This window comes from Coregonus lavaretus (assembly GCF_964263955.1).
Source record: "Coregonus lavaretus genome assembly, contig: HAP1_SCAFFOLD_4183, whole genome shotgun sequence".
Taxonomy (NCBI): domain Eukaryota; kingdom Metazoa; phylum Chordata; class Actinopteri; order Salmoniformes; family Salmonidae; genus Coregonus; species Coregonus lavaretus.
In genome coordinates this window covers 1-13,334 of record NW_028156341.1, presented here as the reverse complement: position 1 = coordinate 13,334, position 13,334 = coordinate 1, and the positions used below count along the sequence as shown (strand labels likewise).

Sequence of the window (13,334 nt, the reverse complement as noted above, 5' to 3'; positions counted from 1 at the left end):
AAGGGAGAAATTGTCTGCGTTATCAGTCAGGCCTCCCTCCTCCTATATAGTTTTAAAACAAGTCTTTGTTCATCTCTCTCTCACTCTGGTTATTTTTATTTTCCTGACGGCAGGTACGAGTCCAACGGTTCCGTTTATTTTGACACAGCCAAGTTTGACACCAGCCAGAAGCATGCGTACGGCAAGCTGGTACCTGAAGCGGTCGGTGACATGAAAGCGTTGCAGGAGGGAGAGGGTAATGACAATGATAATATCAATCATTTATAATGCGCTTTAAAAAACAAACAAACAAAGGGCTACAATGTATGTGAGTCATTGGTTGTCCACTGTGGCCTGCAGGAGACCTGAGTGTCTCGGCAGACCAGCTCAGTGAGAAGAGGTCGCAGAATGACTTCGCCCTGTGGAAGGCCTCTAAGCCGGGGGAGCCGTCCTGGGACTCGCCCTGGGGAAAGGGACGGCCAGGCTGGCATATCGAATGTTCCGCTATGGCTGGTTCCATCTTGGGAGAATCCATGGACATCCACGGGGGAGGGTTTGACCTCAGATTCCCCCATCACGATAATGAGTTGGCTCAGTCCGAGGTAAGAGTTTTTCGTCTCAAGTGATCTGTTTCTATGACATGGACGGTGGTCCGTTTTGTGCACTCCCAAGTGTGCACTTGTTCACTCCCCCTCTAGGATTTGAAAGCATTGGAAGGCGTGAGCATGGGCTATAGTAGCAGCATATTTCTTACTCCAGTTCATTCCTTATAAAGTCCACAAGGGCAAGTGAATGAGTGCACACTTCGGGGAGAAGGGTAGGGAATTGGAACGCAACCGTAGTATTCGAGTGGAATAACAAGCAGGATACTTGGTCCACGCAGGCTTACTTTGAGAACGACCACTGGGTTCGCTACTTCCTGCACACTGGTCACCTGACCATCGCAGGTTGCAAGATGTCCAAATCTCTCAAGAACTTCATCACCATCAAGGATGCCCTGGCGAAGAACACAGGTGAAGAGACTTCTCAGTAGCCACAAAAACAATGGCTTTATGTTATGTCAATGTGGGTGTCAGGAGTATTTGTGTGTGTGCGTGGCGTCTGCGTGCAAGGTAACAGCTGTTCTCTGTGTGTTCCCCTCAGCTCGGCAGCTCCGTCTAGCCTTCCTGATGCATTCCTGGAAGGACACCCTGGATTACTCCCCCAACACCATGGAGTCAGCTGTCCACTATGAGAAATTCCTGAATGTAAGTGATCTAGCCCAGGGGTGCACCTCTATAGTTTTAAAGGGGTGTAGTTTGACATTTTGGCAGCTAAGCCCTTTTATGTCTCTGTGTGCAGTTTGAAGGTAGTTTTCTGGAGCCCAGGGCCTGCGTTATGGGCGGGTCTTAGAGGGGCCTGGCCCGCCCTAACGTACCTCCTTGCCCCTCTAAAATCAAATATTTCAATATTGATTATTTATTTGACCGAGATGGACGCTGACAAGTATCAGAGCGAGCGAAACAGCGCCCCTCTGTCTCAGTATGTGTAGCCCATGTATCTGATGCTATCTGGCCAAAAAGAGTATAACATGTCATCATTGTTTGGGCCAGACCCCATCAGATACATGGGCTACATATAGTAAGACAGAGGTGCTGCTTCGCTCGCTCGGATGCTTTCTCCGGTCAGATGGTTTCAGACACTTGTGAATTGAAGGAAAGTTGGCCGGTGCACTGTTCGGATGCTGTAATTATTTGGGACGAACGTACGAAGGTAACTTACTTTTTGAAGTGATTTGTTTGACAATTGGATGAAAACATCATGACTGATTTTTGTGTTCATGCCACATTAAAAGGTAATACATGTTTACAGTTAAATTACATGTCTTTACTATAAAATCCATTGAAAAAAAATTATGACATGCCATACTCTTTTTGGCCAGATATCATCAGATACATGGGCTACACATACTGAGACAGAGGGGCGCTGTTTCGCTCGCTCAGATACTTCTTGGCGTGCGTCTCGGTCAAATAAATTGTGGAAGTCCAAATGCCTGTCCAACTGATTCATTCTGGCGCCGGCCCTGACTGAGCCATTGCCAACTAGCGTTAGCGCAATGACTGGAAGTCTACAGGAACAGCTAGCATGTTCGTGTAGGAGTGTTTTATTGTCATTGAATAGTTTGTTTTCTTCTTCTATCCGGCTCGAAGGACTCAGTGCACCTGTTCGAGTCCGCTGACCACGAGGTTCTTCTTCCTCTCCTCACAGGAGTTTTTCCTCAACGTCAAAGACATTCTCCGAGCTCCCTGTGACATCACCGGACAGTTTGAGAAGTGGGAGGCAGCCGAGATGGAGCTCAACAAGAGGTGAGGGGAGAAACGTCACCAGCCTGGTGTTAACGATCAGGTTTGGTAATGATGCCTTTCGTTATGTGGTCACTTGGCACCTGGCCTGGAGTGACCTTTTTTGAAACCTCTAACGAGGCATGGCACACTAAAATCTATACATCTGAAGGCTTCATTTTTTAAAACATTTTTAGTCATTTAGCAGACGCTCTTATCCAGAGCGACTTACAGTTAGTGCATACATTATTTGATTTTTTTCATACCCCCCCGTGGGAATCGAAGCCACAACCCTGGCGTTGCAAACGCCATGCTCTACCAACTGAGCTACATCCCTGCCGGCCATTCCCTCCCCTACCCTGGACGACGCTGGGCCAATTGCGCGCCGCCCCATGGGTCTCCCGGTCGCGGCCGGCTACGACAGAGCCTTCAATAAGGTTTCAGTGGTTCAAGCTTCATAACAGAATTTTTGTAAAGAGTGCTGATGTAACCTTAGTAGTCGTTTGTCATTCCATGTCATGTTTTATGACAACCCTGTGTTGCAGGTGTGAGGGAGTCCTCAAATAAAGTACCTCTTCATCATGTGCTCTGAATGACTGCCCCCTGTATGCAGCTCACTGTGTAGACTAGAGAGTAAACCCCGCCCACTCCTCCATCGACCGTCTGTGTAGTTTCTATGAGGGTAAACCCCGCCCACTCCTCCATTGTCCCTGTCTGTGTAGTTTCTATGAGTAAACCCCGCCCACTCCTCCATTATCCCTGTCTGTGTAGTTTCTATGAGTAAACCCCGCCCACTCCTCCATTGACCCTGTCTGTGTAGTTTCTATGAGTAAACCCCGCCCACTTCTCCATTGTCCCTGTCTGTGTAGTTTCTATGAGGGTAAACCCCGCCCACTCCTCCATTGACCCTGTCTGTGTAGTTTCTATGAGTAAACCCCGCCCACTCCTCCATTGACCCTGTCTGTGTAGTTTCTATGAGGGTAAACCCCGCCCACTCCTCCACTGTCCCTGTCTGTAGTTTCTATGAGAGGAAGGCAGCAGTCCATGAGGCGCTGTGTGACAACGTGGACACGCGCAGCACCATGGAGGAGATGAGGTTGCTGGTGACCCAGAGCAACACCTACATAGCCAGCAGGAAGAGCTCCAAGCTGCAGCCCAACCGCATGCTGATGAAGAGCATCGCTCTCTACCTGACTGACATGCTCAAGGTGAGGGAGAGCTTGTGCAGCATACCAGGGGGTGTATTCATTAATTGCACACTGTTGCAAAATGTTTTGCACCATAGCAAGATGTTTTTTTTTCAACCAAAAATGAGTTTCTATTGGACAAATTCAGTCCCCTCCCTCTTTCATTACGTTTGGTTTTGTTTGGTTCCTAGTAAATACATCCCAGTATTACACTCACAAGACTAGAGCTGAAGTCTGCTGTGCAAGATAAAGCCATTTGAATGAGCCATCTCATGACGAAACAACGGCGCCATCACATAAATCTTGTGAATACATTCAGTATTAAAAATGACAAGCGATGTAGAAAGTGAAAACGGGTCACGTGATATTTACACCACTGTAGCTAAGCGGTAAGATAGAAACCTGTTCAGTCCTTTTACTGATCAGGAGACCACATCCTTTTTGTTCTGATCAATTTCTCTAACCCTGTCTGTGTTGTAGACCTTTGGGGCCATTGAAGGGTCAGAGCCTATTGGATTCCCAGTGGGAGGAGATGGTCAGCATGTGGATGTAAGTATTGAGCTGGAGATACCAGGTTGCTTCTTGGCAGTCGAGGTGCTTTCAACATGATATACTGTTGGGATTAGCCACTTTTCAACATGCAATACTGTTGGGATTAGCCACCTTTCAACATGATATACTGTTGGGATTAGCCACCTTTCAACATGCTATACTGTTGGGATTAGCCACCTTTCAACATGCTATACTGTTGGGATTAGCCACCTTTCAAAATGCAATACTGTTGGGATTAGCCACCTTTCAACATGCTATACTGTTGGGATTAGCCACCTTTCAACATGATATACTGTTGGGATTAGCCACCTTTCAACATGATCTACTGTTGGGATTAGCCACCTTTCAAAATGCAATACTGTTGGGATTAGCCACCTTTCAAAATGCAATACTGTTGGTAATTAGCCACCTTTCAAAATGCAATACTGTTGGGATTAGCCACCTTTCAACATGATATACTGTTGGGATTAGCCACCTTTCAAAATGCAATACTGTTGGGATTAGCCACCTTTCAAAATGCAATACTGTTGGGATTAGCCACCTTTCAAAATGCAATACTGTTGGTAATTAGCCACCTTTCAACATTATATACTGTTGGGATTAGCCACCTTTCAAAATGCAATACTGTTGGTAATTAGCCACCTTTCAACATGATATACTGTTGGGATTAGCCACCTTTCAAAATGCAATACTGTTGGGATTAGCCACCTTTCAAAATGCTATACTGTTGGTGATTTGCATCCTTTCAACATGCTACACTGTTGGGATTAGCCACCTTTCAACATGCTACACTGTTGGAATTAGCCACTTTTCAACATGATATACTGTTGGGATTAGCCACCTTTCAACATGCTATACTGTTGGGATTAGCCACCTTTCAACATGATACACTGTTGGGATTAGCCACCTTTCAACATGATACACTGTTGGGATTAGCCACCTTTCAACATGATACACTGTTGGGATTAGCCACCTTTCAACATGCTACGCTGTTGGTGATTAGCCACCTTTCAACATGATATACTGTTGGGATTAGCCACCTTTCAACATGATACACTGTTGGGATTAGCCACCTTTCAACATGCTACACTGTTGGGATTAGCCACCTTTCAACATTCTATACTGTTGGGATTAGCCACCTTTCAACATGCTACACTGTTGGGATTAGCCACCTTTCAACATGCTACACTGTTGGGATTAGCCACCTTTCAACATGCTATACTGTTGGGATTAGCCACCAGCATCTCTCCTCAGAGTTTGTAGTGGTCCTCTGTAGCTCAGTATGGCGCTTGCAACGCCAGGATAGTGTGTTTGATTCCCGGGATCACCCATATGTATGCATGCATGACTAAATCACTTTGGATTTAAAAATAAATCCTATTGTTATTATTATATCCGTGATCTCATAGACGTTGCGATTCTGTGTAAGTTTCCACTCAAGCTAACTGAGGCTGCTTGCAGATGGAGAACACGGTGATGCCCTATCTGAAGGTGCTGTCAGACTTCAGAGAATCTGTTCGCAAAATCGCCAGAGAACAGAACGGTAAATACTTCCTCCCAAGTTATTCAAAGAAAAATGCCATTGAACACGGTTGCCTGCTGCTGGAGATGTGAGGATTGTAGCCGTGGTGACCGACTCTGTCTGTGTTCTCAGTGACAGAGGTGCTACAGCTGTGTGACGGGGTCCGTGATGACACCTTACCTGAGCTGGGGGTGCGTCTAGAAGATCATGAAGGTAAAGCCACTGACCACAATATGTACACACACACACACACACACTGCTTTTTATAGATCAACAAAAACTAGTAGCAGCCAGAGTCGTGACTGTGTTTATCTTGTCGTTGTCAGGCCTTCCCACGGTGGTGAAGCTGGTGGATAAAGAAACGCTCCTGAGGGAGAAGAATGAGAAAAAGAAGATGGAGGACGAGAAGAAGATCAAAAAAGAGGAGGCTGCCAAGAAGAAGCAGGAGCAGGAGGTTAGTAGGACCGTAGAGCAACAAGTCCTCCATGGCCATGTCCGTGCTAAAACGGGTTATATACATCTAGACTCCTTACTTTTATTTTGTATTATTTTATATTGTATTTTTTTGTGATTTTTATTTTTTTGGTATTCTTTCTTAAAACTGCATTGTTGGTTAAGGGCTTGTAAGTAAGCATTTCACTGTAAGGTCTACACCTGTTGTATTCGGCGCATGTGACAAATTACATTTAAATTTGATTTTATATATATATATATATATATGGTAGGACCACTGTCTTCCGAGTCCGCCACTAACTGATCTGAGAGCAGTAATAATGTTATCAGCCTCGTGTCTAGATGTAGGTATATTGATGTGTCCCCTCTGCTAACTGATCTGAGAGCAGTAATAATGTTATCAGCCTCGTGTCTAGATGTAGGTATACTGATGTGTCTCTGTTCATGGTTGTTTCATCACAGTTGGCAAAACTGGCAAAGATGAAAATCTCCCCATGTGATATGTTCCGCTCTGAAACAGACAAGTATTCCTGCTTTGATGAAACGGTAAATATAAACCAGTTGTAACCTCCTTGATATCTTCAGGCTACAAGGCTTTATTGAATATCAAGTGTTTTAACAGCCGTGTTCTTCTCCTCCAACAGGGTTTCCCTACGCTTGATGTGGAGGGGAAGGACATCAGTAAGGGACAGGCCAAGAAGCTGCGGAAACTCTACGAGGCCCAGGAGAAACTGCACCAAGCGTATCAGAATGGCTGCTGAGAGTCCTGGGTCACGTTCAGTTGCCAAACGTTCTCGAACGCTGCAGATAGTGATGCCGCTATTGGCGCCGACGTGATTCCTTAATCTACACGTCAGAGAAGCATGTTGGTTCTACATAGCATATTTCTGTCTGAACGTTCCAAAACGTTGCATCCTGCTGAACGCGCCCCTGGAGGACGCTGCTCCGCCCCTCCGCCCATAGCGACGGTTCTGTCCTCATATGTCGTTATTCAGTTCCTCCAATAATTTATTTGCTTGCTAAATCAACAATTTCCTGCAGATTATGTGAAGGCTTGCAAATTTGACCAATCACCGCATTATTTTCGCATAAAGCAGTCAAATCATCGGAATATTATCGCATAACATTTTCCCATCACCACAGTACAAAAAGTGCTCGCAATTTCAACCAATCATCTCACATCACCACATAATAGGGTTCAATCAAGCCACACGTCAAAAAAAACTTTTTCCTTCATCAGCGCATTTTGTGACAAAATTGGACTAAATCATTGTATATTGCCATGCAAAATGCCAGACTTGCAGCAGCAAAATCAAGCATTTTTTTTCTCTCCAGGAAATACCACAAAAAAAAATCACTGCGAATTCCTGGAGGGACTGAGTATTGGTGACACTGAGGCCAGAGAGACACTGGGTGTGTTTCAATTGTCTTAAGAATGGTCTCCTCACCTTTATCAGGTGAGGAGATGAAACCGCATTAGACTATTGAGGTGCATCCACTCTCCCAGTGTTGTAAAACCTTGGCACTAAACCTGGGTTCCTTTGCACTGCACTCCATGGGGACACTTAAAGGGTTGGTTCAATCAAAATCAGTAATTGATTCATTTCTTCTTTCTTATTTTGTGATTGACTGCAACTACGGTTCGGATTCAGTTACTTTCCTACAGCTACCACTGGCTAAGATTGGTATTGATAACCTCAGATTCACCTGTTTAAGCTTTAACTAAATTGCGTGACAAAATGAACTTCGCGTAAAACCACGTCTGGGGGTCATCGATAGCGATGCTAATGTTAGTCTGTGGTTGCTTTAGCAAAGTAATAATAACCTACTATTCGTAGTTGTGGCCACTCCCTGGCCCGAAGACAACCTGCAAGCTGAAAACGTTATGACCTTTGGGTGAACTATCCCTGTAGGCAACAGTTTGTCTATTCAAAGGGAAAATGAGACCTCTGAAACCCTGTTGGCTTTGGCTTCCATGTGCTGTAGATTGACTCTAGTCACACAATGCTAGTTTTGGCTCTCCACTGCAAAGTGCTATTCACAGTGCTGTTATTGGTTGGCAGCGTGTCATACAGCCGTCCATTGAGGTTTCATTTCCCTCTTCCCCATCGTGACTGCATATCATTCCTTTTGTATTCTGATATTATGACTGAGGACAGTGAAGTTGATAGATGAAGTTGAATTAATGCACAATTACAATGCAGAGATGATTACAGAAAAATATGTTACAGTGGCCTTCTTGGGTTTTTTGGTATTTTATGTGACAAAATAACATGCTTTGAGCAGGTGTTAGGCTTGTTACAACAATCGATAGAGGGATGAGACATCTTGATAGGAATATGGAATGTGAGACTTTGAAGAAAAACTAAATGAAAAATAATAATTTTAAACCAAAAATGTATTTTGTATCTTCAGTTTTTGAAATGGTTGAACAAATATTAAATTGAGATTCCATAGAGCTAACAACTACAGCAGTGACCATCTACTAGTTACCAAAAGATGGGTTTATTGTCCACACACACCTTCTGTTCAACAGAAACACAAAAATCACATCTGCAGAATCAACAAAGGATTTAATATTTAAGTGGCATCTCCAGTAAGCAAATGTTACTGTTTAGTGAACAGCAAATCACAAGTACAGTATTCAAATATACAATATACTGTATATTTCACATTTTAAAGACAATATAAGCTGACGGCAGTATACACTGAACAAAAATAAACGCAACATGTCAAGTGTTGGTCCCATGTTTCATGAGCTGAAATAAAAGATCACAGAAATGTTCCATACACACAAAAAGCTTATTTCTCACAAATTAGTTTACATCCCTGTTTGTGAGCATTTCTCCTTTGCCAAGATAATCCATCCACCTGACAGGTGTGGCATATCAAGAAGCTGATTAAACAGCATGATCATTACACAGGTGCACCTTGTGCTGGGGACAAAAAAGCTGTTGCCAGATAATTGAATGTTAATTTCTCTACTATAAGCCACCTCAACGTTGTTTTAGAGAATTTGGCAGTACGTCCAACCGGCCTCACAACCGCAGACCACGCGTATGGCGTCGTGTGGGTGAGAGGTTTGCTGATGTGAACAGAGTGCCCCATGGCGGCAGTGGGGTTATGGTAAGGGAAGGCATAAGCTACGAACACAATTGCATTTTATCGATGGCAATTTAAATGCACAAATATACCATGATGAGATCCTGAGGCCCATTGTCGTGCCATTCATCCACTGCCATCACCTCATGTTTCAGCATGATAATGCACTGCCCCATGTCGCAAGGATCTGTACACAATTCCTGGAAGCTGAAAATGGCCCAGTTCTTCAATGGCCTGCATACTCACCAGACATGTCACCCATTGAGGATGCTCTGGATCGACGTGTACGACAGCGTGGTTCCCAGCCAATATCCAACAACTTCGCACAGCCATTGAAGAGGAGTGGGACAACATTCCACAGGCCACAATCAACAGCCTGATCAACTCTATGAGAAGGAGACGTGTCACGCTGCATGAGGCAAATGGTGGTCACACCAGATACTGGCTGGTTTTCTGATCCACGCCCCTACTTTTTTTTAAGGTATCTGTGACCAACAGATGTATATCTGTATTCCCAGCCATGTGAAATCCATAGATTAGGGCCTAATTTATTTATTTCAATTGACTGATTTCCTTATATGAACTGTAACTCAGTAAAATCTTTGAAAATGTTCCATTTATATTTTTGTTCAGTATACAAATATAATTGAATTCTCTGATAATACAAAATTATATATAGGTCACTTTAAAATGCCCTCTGTATTGAAGTCCGTGGAATGTCATTCTTTATGCTCATCTTTGCTGCTGTCCATGTTCCTAAGCATAAACACAAACACTACCATGTTCACAACAAACTGGATGAAGCCAAAAGAGGCCACTCCGTAGTTCTGGTACAAGAAGCCTCCAATCGTGGGCCCGATGGTGCGAAGCAGAGACTGCACAGAGGCACACAGCCCCAGCATCGTGCCTGCAGAAGAGTGAAGAGAACCAATCAGAAAAATGTCTAGAGCAAACAGACAGAAGTTGCACTTAAATGCTAAACTGTTTATTTTAGAATGTTACGACAACACCAGTGTGACTCTCCCTCGGAAGGTGGCAAAGTTTTTTTTATTTTTTTTAAGTTAGGTTAGGCAATGATTTACTGTTTAACTGATGCCCCGCTTCACATTTCTCAAAATACGTGTTCGAAGCGCTTAATTGTCTCACCGGTGTCTGAGGAAGGCACAGTCTTTGTCAGCATGCTGTCAGTGATGACGTTGAACACGCTGAGAGCGAACATCATGGGGAGGACGATGATGCAGAACTGGAACAGTTCGGAGGAACTATGTGAACCTGTCCAAGTGCTGTTATTTTTTTATTTATTTTTCTTTAGTTTTGCTGCGGTGCGCCCTAATGAATTTATATACAACCCTGCATTTATCACAAGATGAAATGAATCCTCTGTACCTGAGCCAAGCCCACCAGACTTGACATGCCGATGGAGAGGAGAAGCAGTGAGTTCTCAGAGTACCTTGCTGTCAGCCGGCCAATCACTCCTCCTTGGATGACCTGGAAAAATGAGACCAAAGAAGGTAATTTCTCACCAGAGTTGCTCTATAAAATTCTGTTCCCACAAGGGAAGGGATTGGATATCCTGGAGATTTCAGGAGAATTTAGCCAATCTAAACTTTTAATTACTGTAAATACATCCTGTTGTCCTAACCAGGAATATAGTGGTCAAATAATGTGGTGAACACTGATCGCCAGTCAAGCTGACGCACAAACAACTTCATCGCTCATTTATCATCATCGGGGCAAAATACTACAAAATAAAAAGGGTCTAGAGGCACAATGAGTGTATAAAAGAAACAAACTAACACTCACCTTTTCTTACTAGCACTGACTTAGCTGATAACTACTTTACTGAGGAAAGATTTACTTACTATGACTGATATGTGGTTGTCCCACCTGGCTATCTTAAGATGACTGCACTAACTAAGTCGCTCTGGATAAGAGTGTCTGCTAAATATAATGGAAGTGTCTCTGGATAAGAGTGTCTGCTAAATGACTAAATATAATGGAAGTGTCTCTGGATAAGAGTGTCTGCTAAATGACTAAATATAATGGAAGTGTCTCTGGATAAGAGTGTCTGCTAAATGACTAAATATAATGGAAGTGTCTCTGGATAAGAGTGTCTGCTAAATGACTAAATATAATGGAAGTGTCTCTGGATAAGAGCGGCTGCTAAATGACTAAATATAATGGAAGTGTCTCTGGATAAAAGTGTCTGCTAAATGACTAAATATAATGGAAGTGTCTCTGGATAAGAGCGTCTGCTAAATGACTAAATATAATGGAAGTGTCTCTGGATAAGAGTGTCTGCTAAATGACTAAATATAATGGAAGTGTCTCTGGATAAGAGTGTCTGCTAAATGACTAAATATAATGGAAGTGTCTCTGAATAAGAGTGTCTGCTAAATGATTTAATATAATGGAAGTGTCTCTGAATAAGAGTGTCTGCTAAATGACTAAATATAATGGAAGTGTCTCTGAATAAGAGTGTCTGCTAAATGACTAAATATAATGGAAGTGTCTCTGGATAAGAGTGTCTGCTAAATGACTAAATATAATGGAAGTGTCTCTGAATAAGAGTGTCTGCTAAATGATTTAATATAATGGAAGTGTCTCTGAATAAGAGTGTCTGCTAAATGACTAAATATAATGGAAGTGTCTCTGAATAAGAGTGTCTGCTAAATGACTAAATATAATGGAAGTGTCTCTGGATAAGAGCGGCTGCTAAATGACTAAATATAATGGAAGTGTCTCTGGATAAGAGCGGCTGCTAAATGACTAAATATAATGGAAGTGTCTCTGGATAAGAGCGGCTGCTAAATGACTAAATATAATGAAAGTGTCTCTGGATAAGAGCGGCTGCTAAATGATTTAATGTAAGTGTCGTGAGCATCCCTGCTCCATACCATTGACACGATCCCAAAGTAGGCCATCAGGTATCCATTCTGCTGTGGCTCCAGCTGGAAGAAGTTCATGGCGATAACAGAGAACATGACCTGAAAGATACCTGAGACAGAATCCCTAGAGGTTGTTAAAAAGGACTCAATGCAAACACAGACACACTAAAAAGACAATAACGTGTTAAACGCTGAACATTGGTTTATTAAGATTGTTAAACGCTGAACATTGGTTTATTAAGATTGTTAAACGCTGAACATTGGTTTATTAAGATTGTTAAACGCTGAACATTGGTTTGCGTAACGCGTGCATAAATGCTATTCTCCAAATAAAATAGGTATGTGAACTGTGTTAAGTGCTTTTTCCCGTCACTACATCACTGGTTACAGTTCTACACTGACACGTTCATGCTAAGTGATTAGTTCTCCCTCAGATGAGTCTAAACTAAGAAATCCAAATAGTGGAGGACACCCACCTGATGGCAAACCTGACATGATCTTGACCAGGAAGGTTTTGGCCACGCCAGGGAACTTCATCAGTCTGGTGATCTCTCCCAGGTCAAAGACTGACTTGGCATTGCTCTTCTCTGCAAAACCCAGGACAACACGTCACACGCAACTCACATATGAAGTCGCATGTCAAATACCACACATCATGATGTCCCCCACATCACACAGGCCATAATACGTGTCAGACAAAGCAGAAACGTTATTTTGTGCACCGCACAAACACACACACACACACACACACACACACACACACACACACACACACACCCACACCCTTTAGAGACTGAATAGTGTGTTGTGAGTTAGGTGTAGAGTCTTACTGTCTGTGCTGTCCTGTGGAGCTTGTATTTTAGTGTGTTTGGGGATAAACTTGAAAACCAACAGTAAGCTGGTGAAGCTCCCACCAGCAGCTACACAAGCCGCAAATGTCTCCCTGGGAAAGGCAGATCAGGGATATCACATTGCTAAATTCGAGCTCTCGGATTGGGCTAGAATCGGTGAGCATTGAGGTTCCTTCACTCACCCATAGCGTGTGCTGAGTGTACCGCCCAAGGTGGAGCCGGCAACCATGCCAATGCCAAAACATAGGCCCAACTTGCCAAGGGCATCTGCCCGCTTGTCAGGTTCTGTCAGGTCAGCCACTACCATCTGGGCTCCTGGTGAAAGGAGGAGAGAACCACAACAAGTGAGACTTATACATACATCTATTCACGCTTTAGTTACGCTGGAGCATATGGGGAATAGAGAGACACATATGGATCTGTTAGAGGGCTGTCTAGTACAGTAGATCCTATAGGATCTGTTAGAGGGCTGTCTAGTA

General features: G+C 43.4%; 2 protein-coding genes across 4 annotated transcripts in view; one reads left to right on the top strand and one right to left on the bottom strand.

Moving 5' to 3' along the window:
• LOC311126448 (cysteine--tRNA ligase, cytoplasmic-like) overlaps positions 1-8,796 on the top strand; it is a 31,326-nt gene extending 22,530 nt beyond the window's left edge. For all 3 annotated transcript variants that reach the window (XM_084200445.1, XM_084200446.1, XM_084200444.1), the window contains 12 exons: positions 114-235; positions 340-581; positions 863-992; positions 1,123-1,226; positions 2,227-2,324; positions 3,319-3,508; positions 3,968-4,036; positions 5,501-5,582; positions 5,694-5,774; positions 5,888-6,015; positions 6,477-6,560; positions 6,659-8,796. In XM_084200445.1, coding sequence (XP_084056571.1) covers positions 114-235; positions 340-581; positions 863-992; positions 1,123-1,226; positions 2,227-2,324; positions 3,319-3,508; positions 3,968-4,036; positions 5,501-5,582; positions 5,694-5,774; positions 5,888-6,015; positions 6,477-6,560; positions 6,659-6,775 — 1,447 coding nt within the window. In that variant the 3' untranslated portion in view covers positions 6,776-8,796. The remainder of the gene's footprint in view (positions 1-113; positions 236-339; positions 582-862; positions 993-1,122; positions 1,227-2,226; positions 2,325-3,318; positions 3,509-3,967; positions 4,037-5,500; positions 5,583-5,693; positions 5,775-5,887; positions 6,016-6,476; positions 6,561-6,658) is intronic.
• On the bottom strand, positions 8,789-13,218 carry LOC311126447 (solute carrier family 22 member 18-like; the record flags this gene model as incomplete). Its single annotated transcript, XM_084200443.1, has 7 exons — positions 8,789-10,023; positions 10,263-10,378; positions 10,480-10,604; positions 12,014-12,114; positions 12,481-12,591; positions 12,835-12,947; positions 13,038-13,218. Coding segments are annotated over 7 exons (935 nt in total), but the record flags the coding sequence as incomplete, so codon positions are not given.
• Between the last annotated feature and the right edge of the window lie 116 nt (positions 13,219-13,334).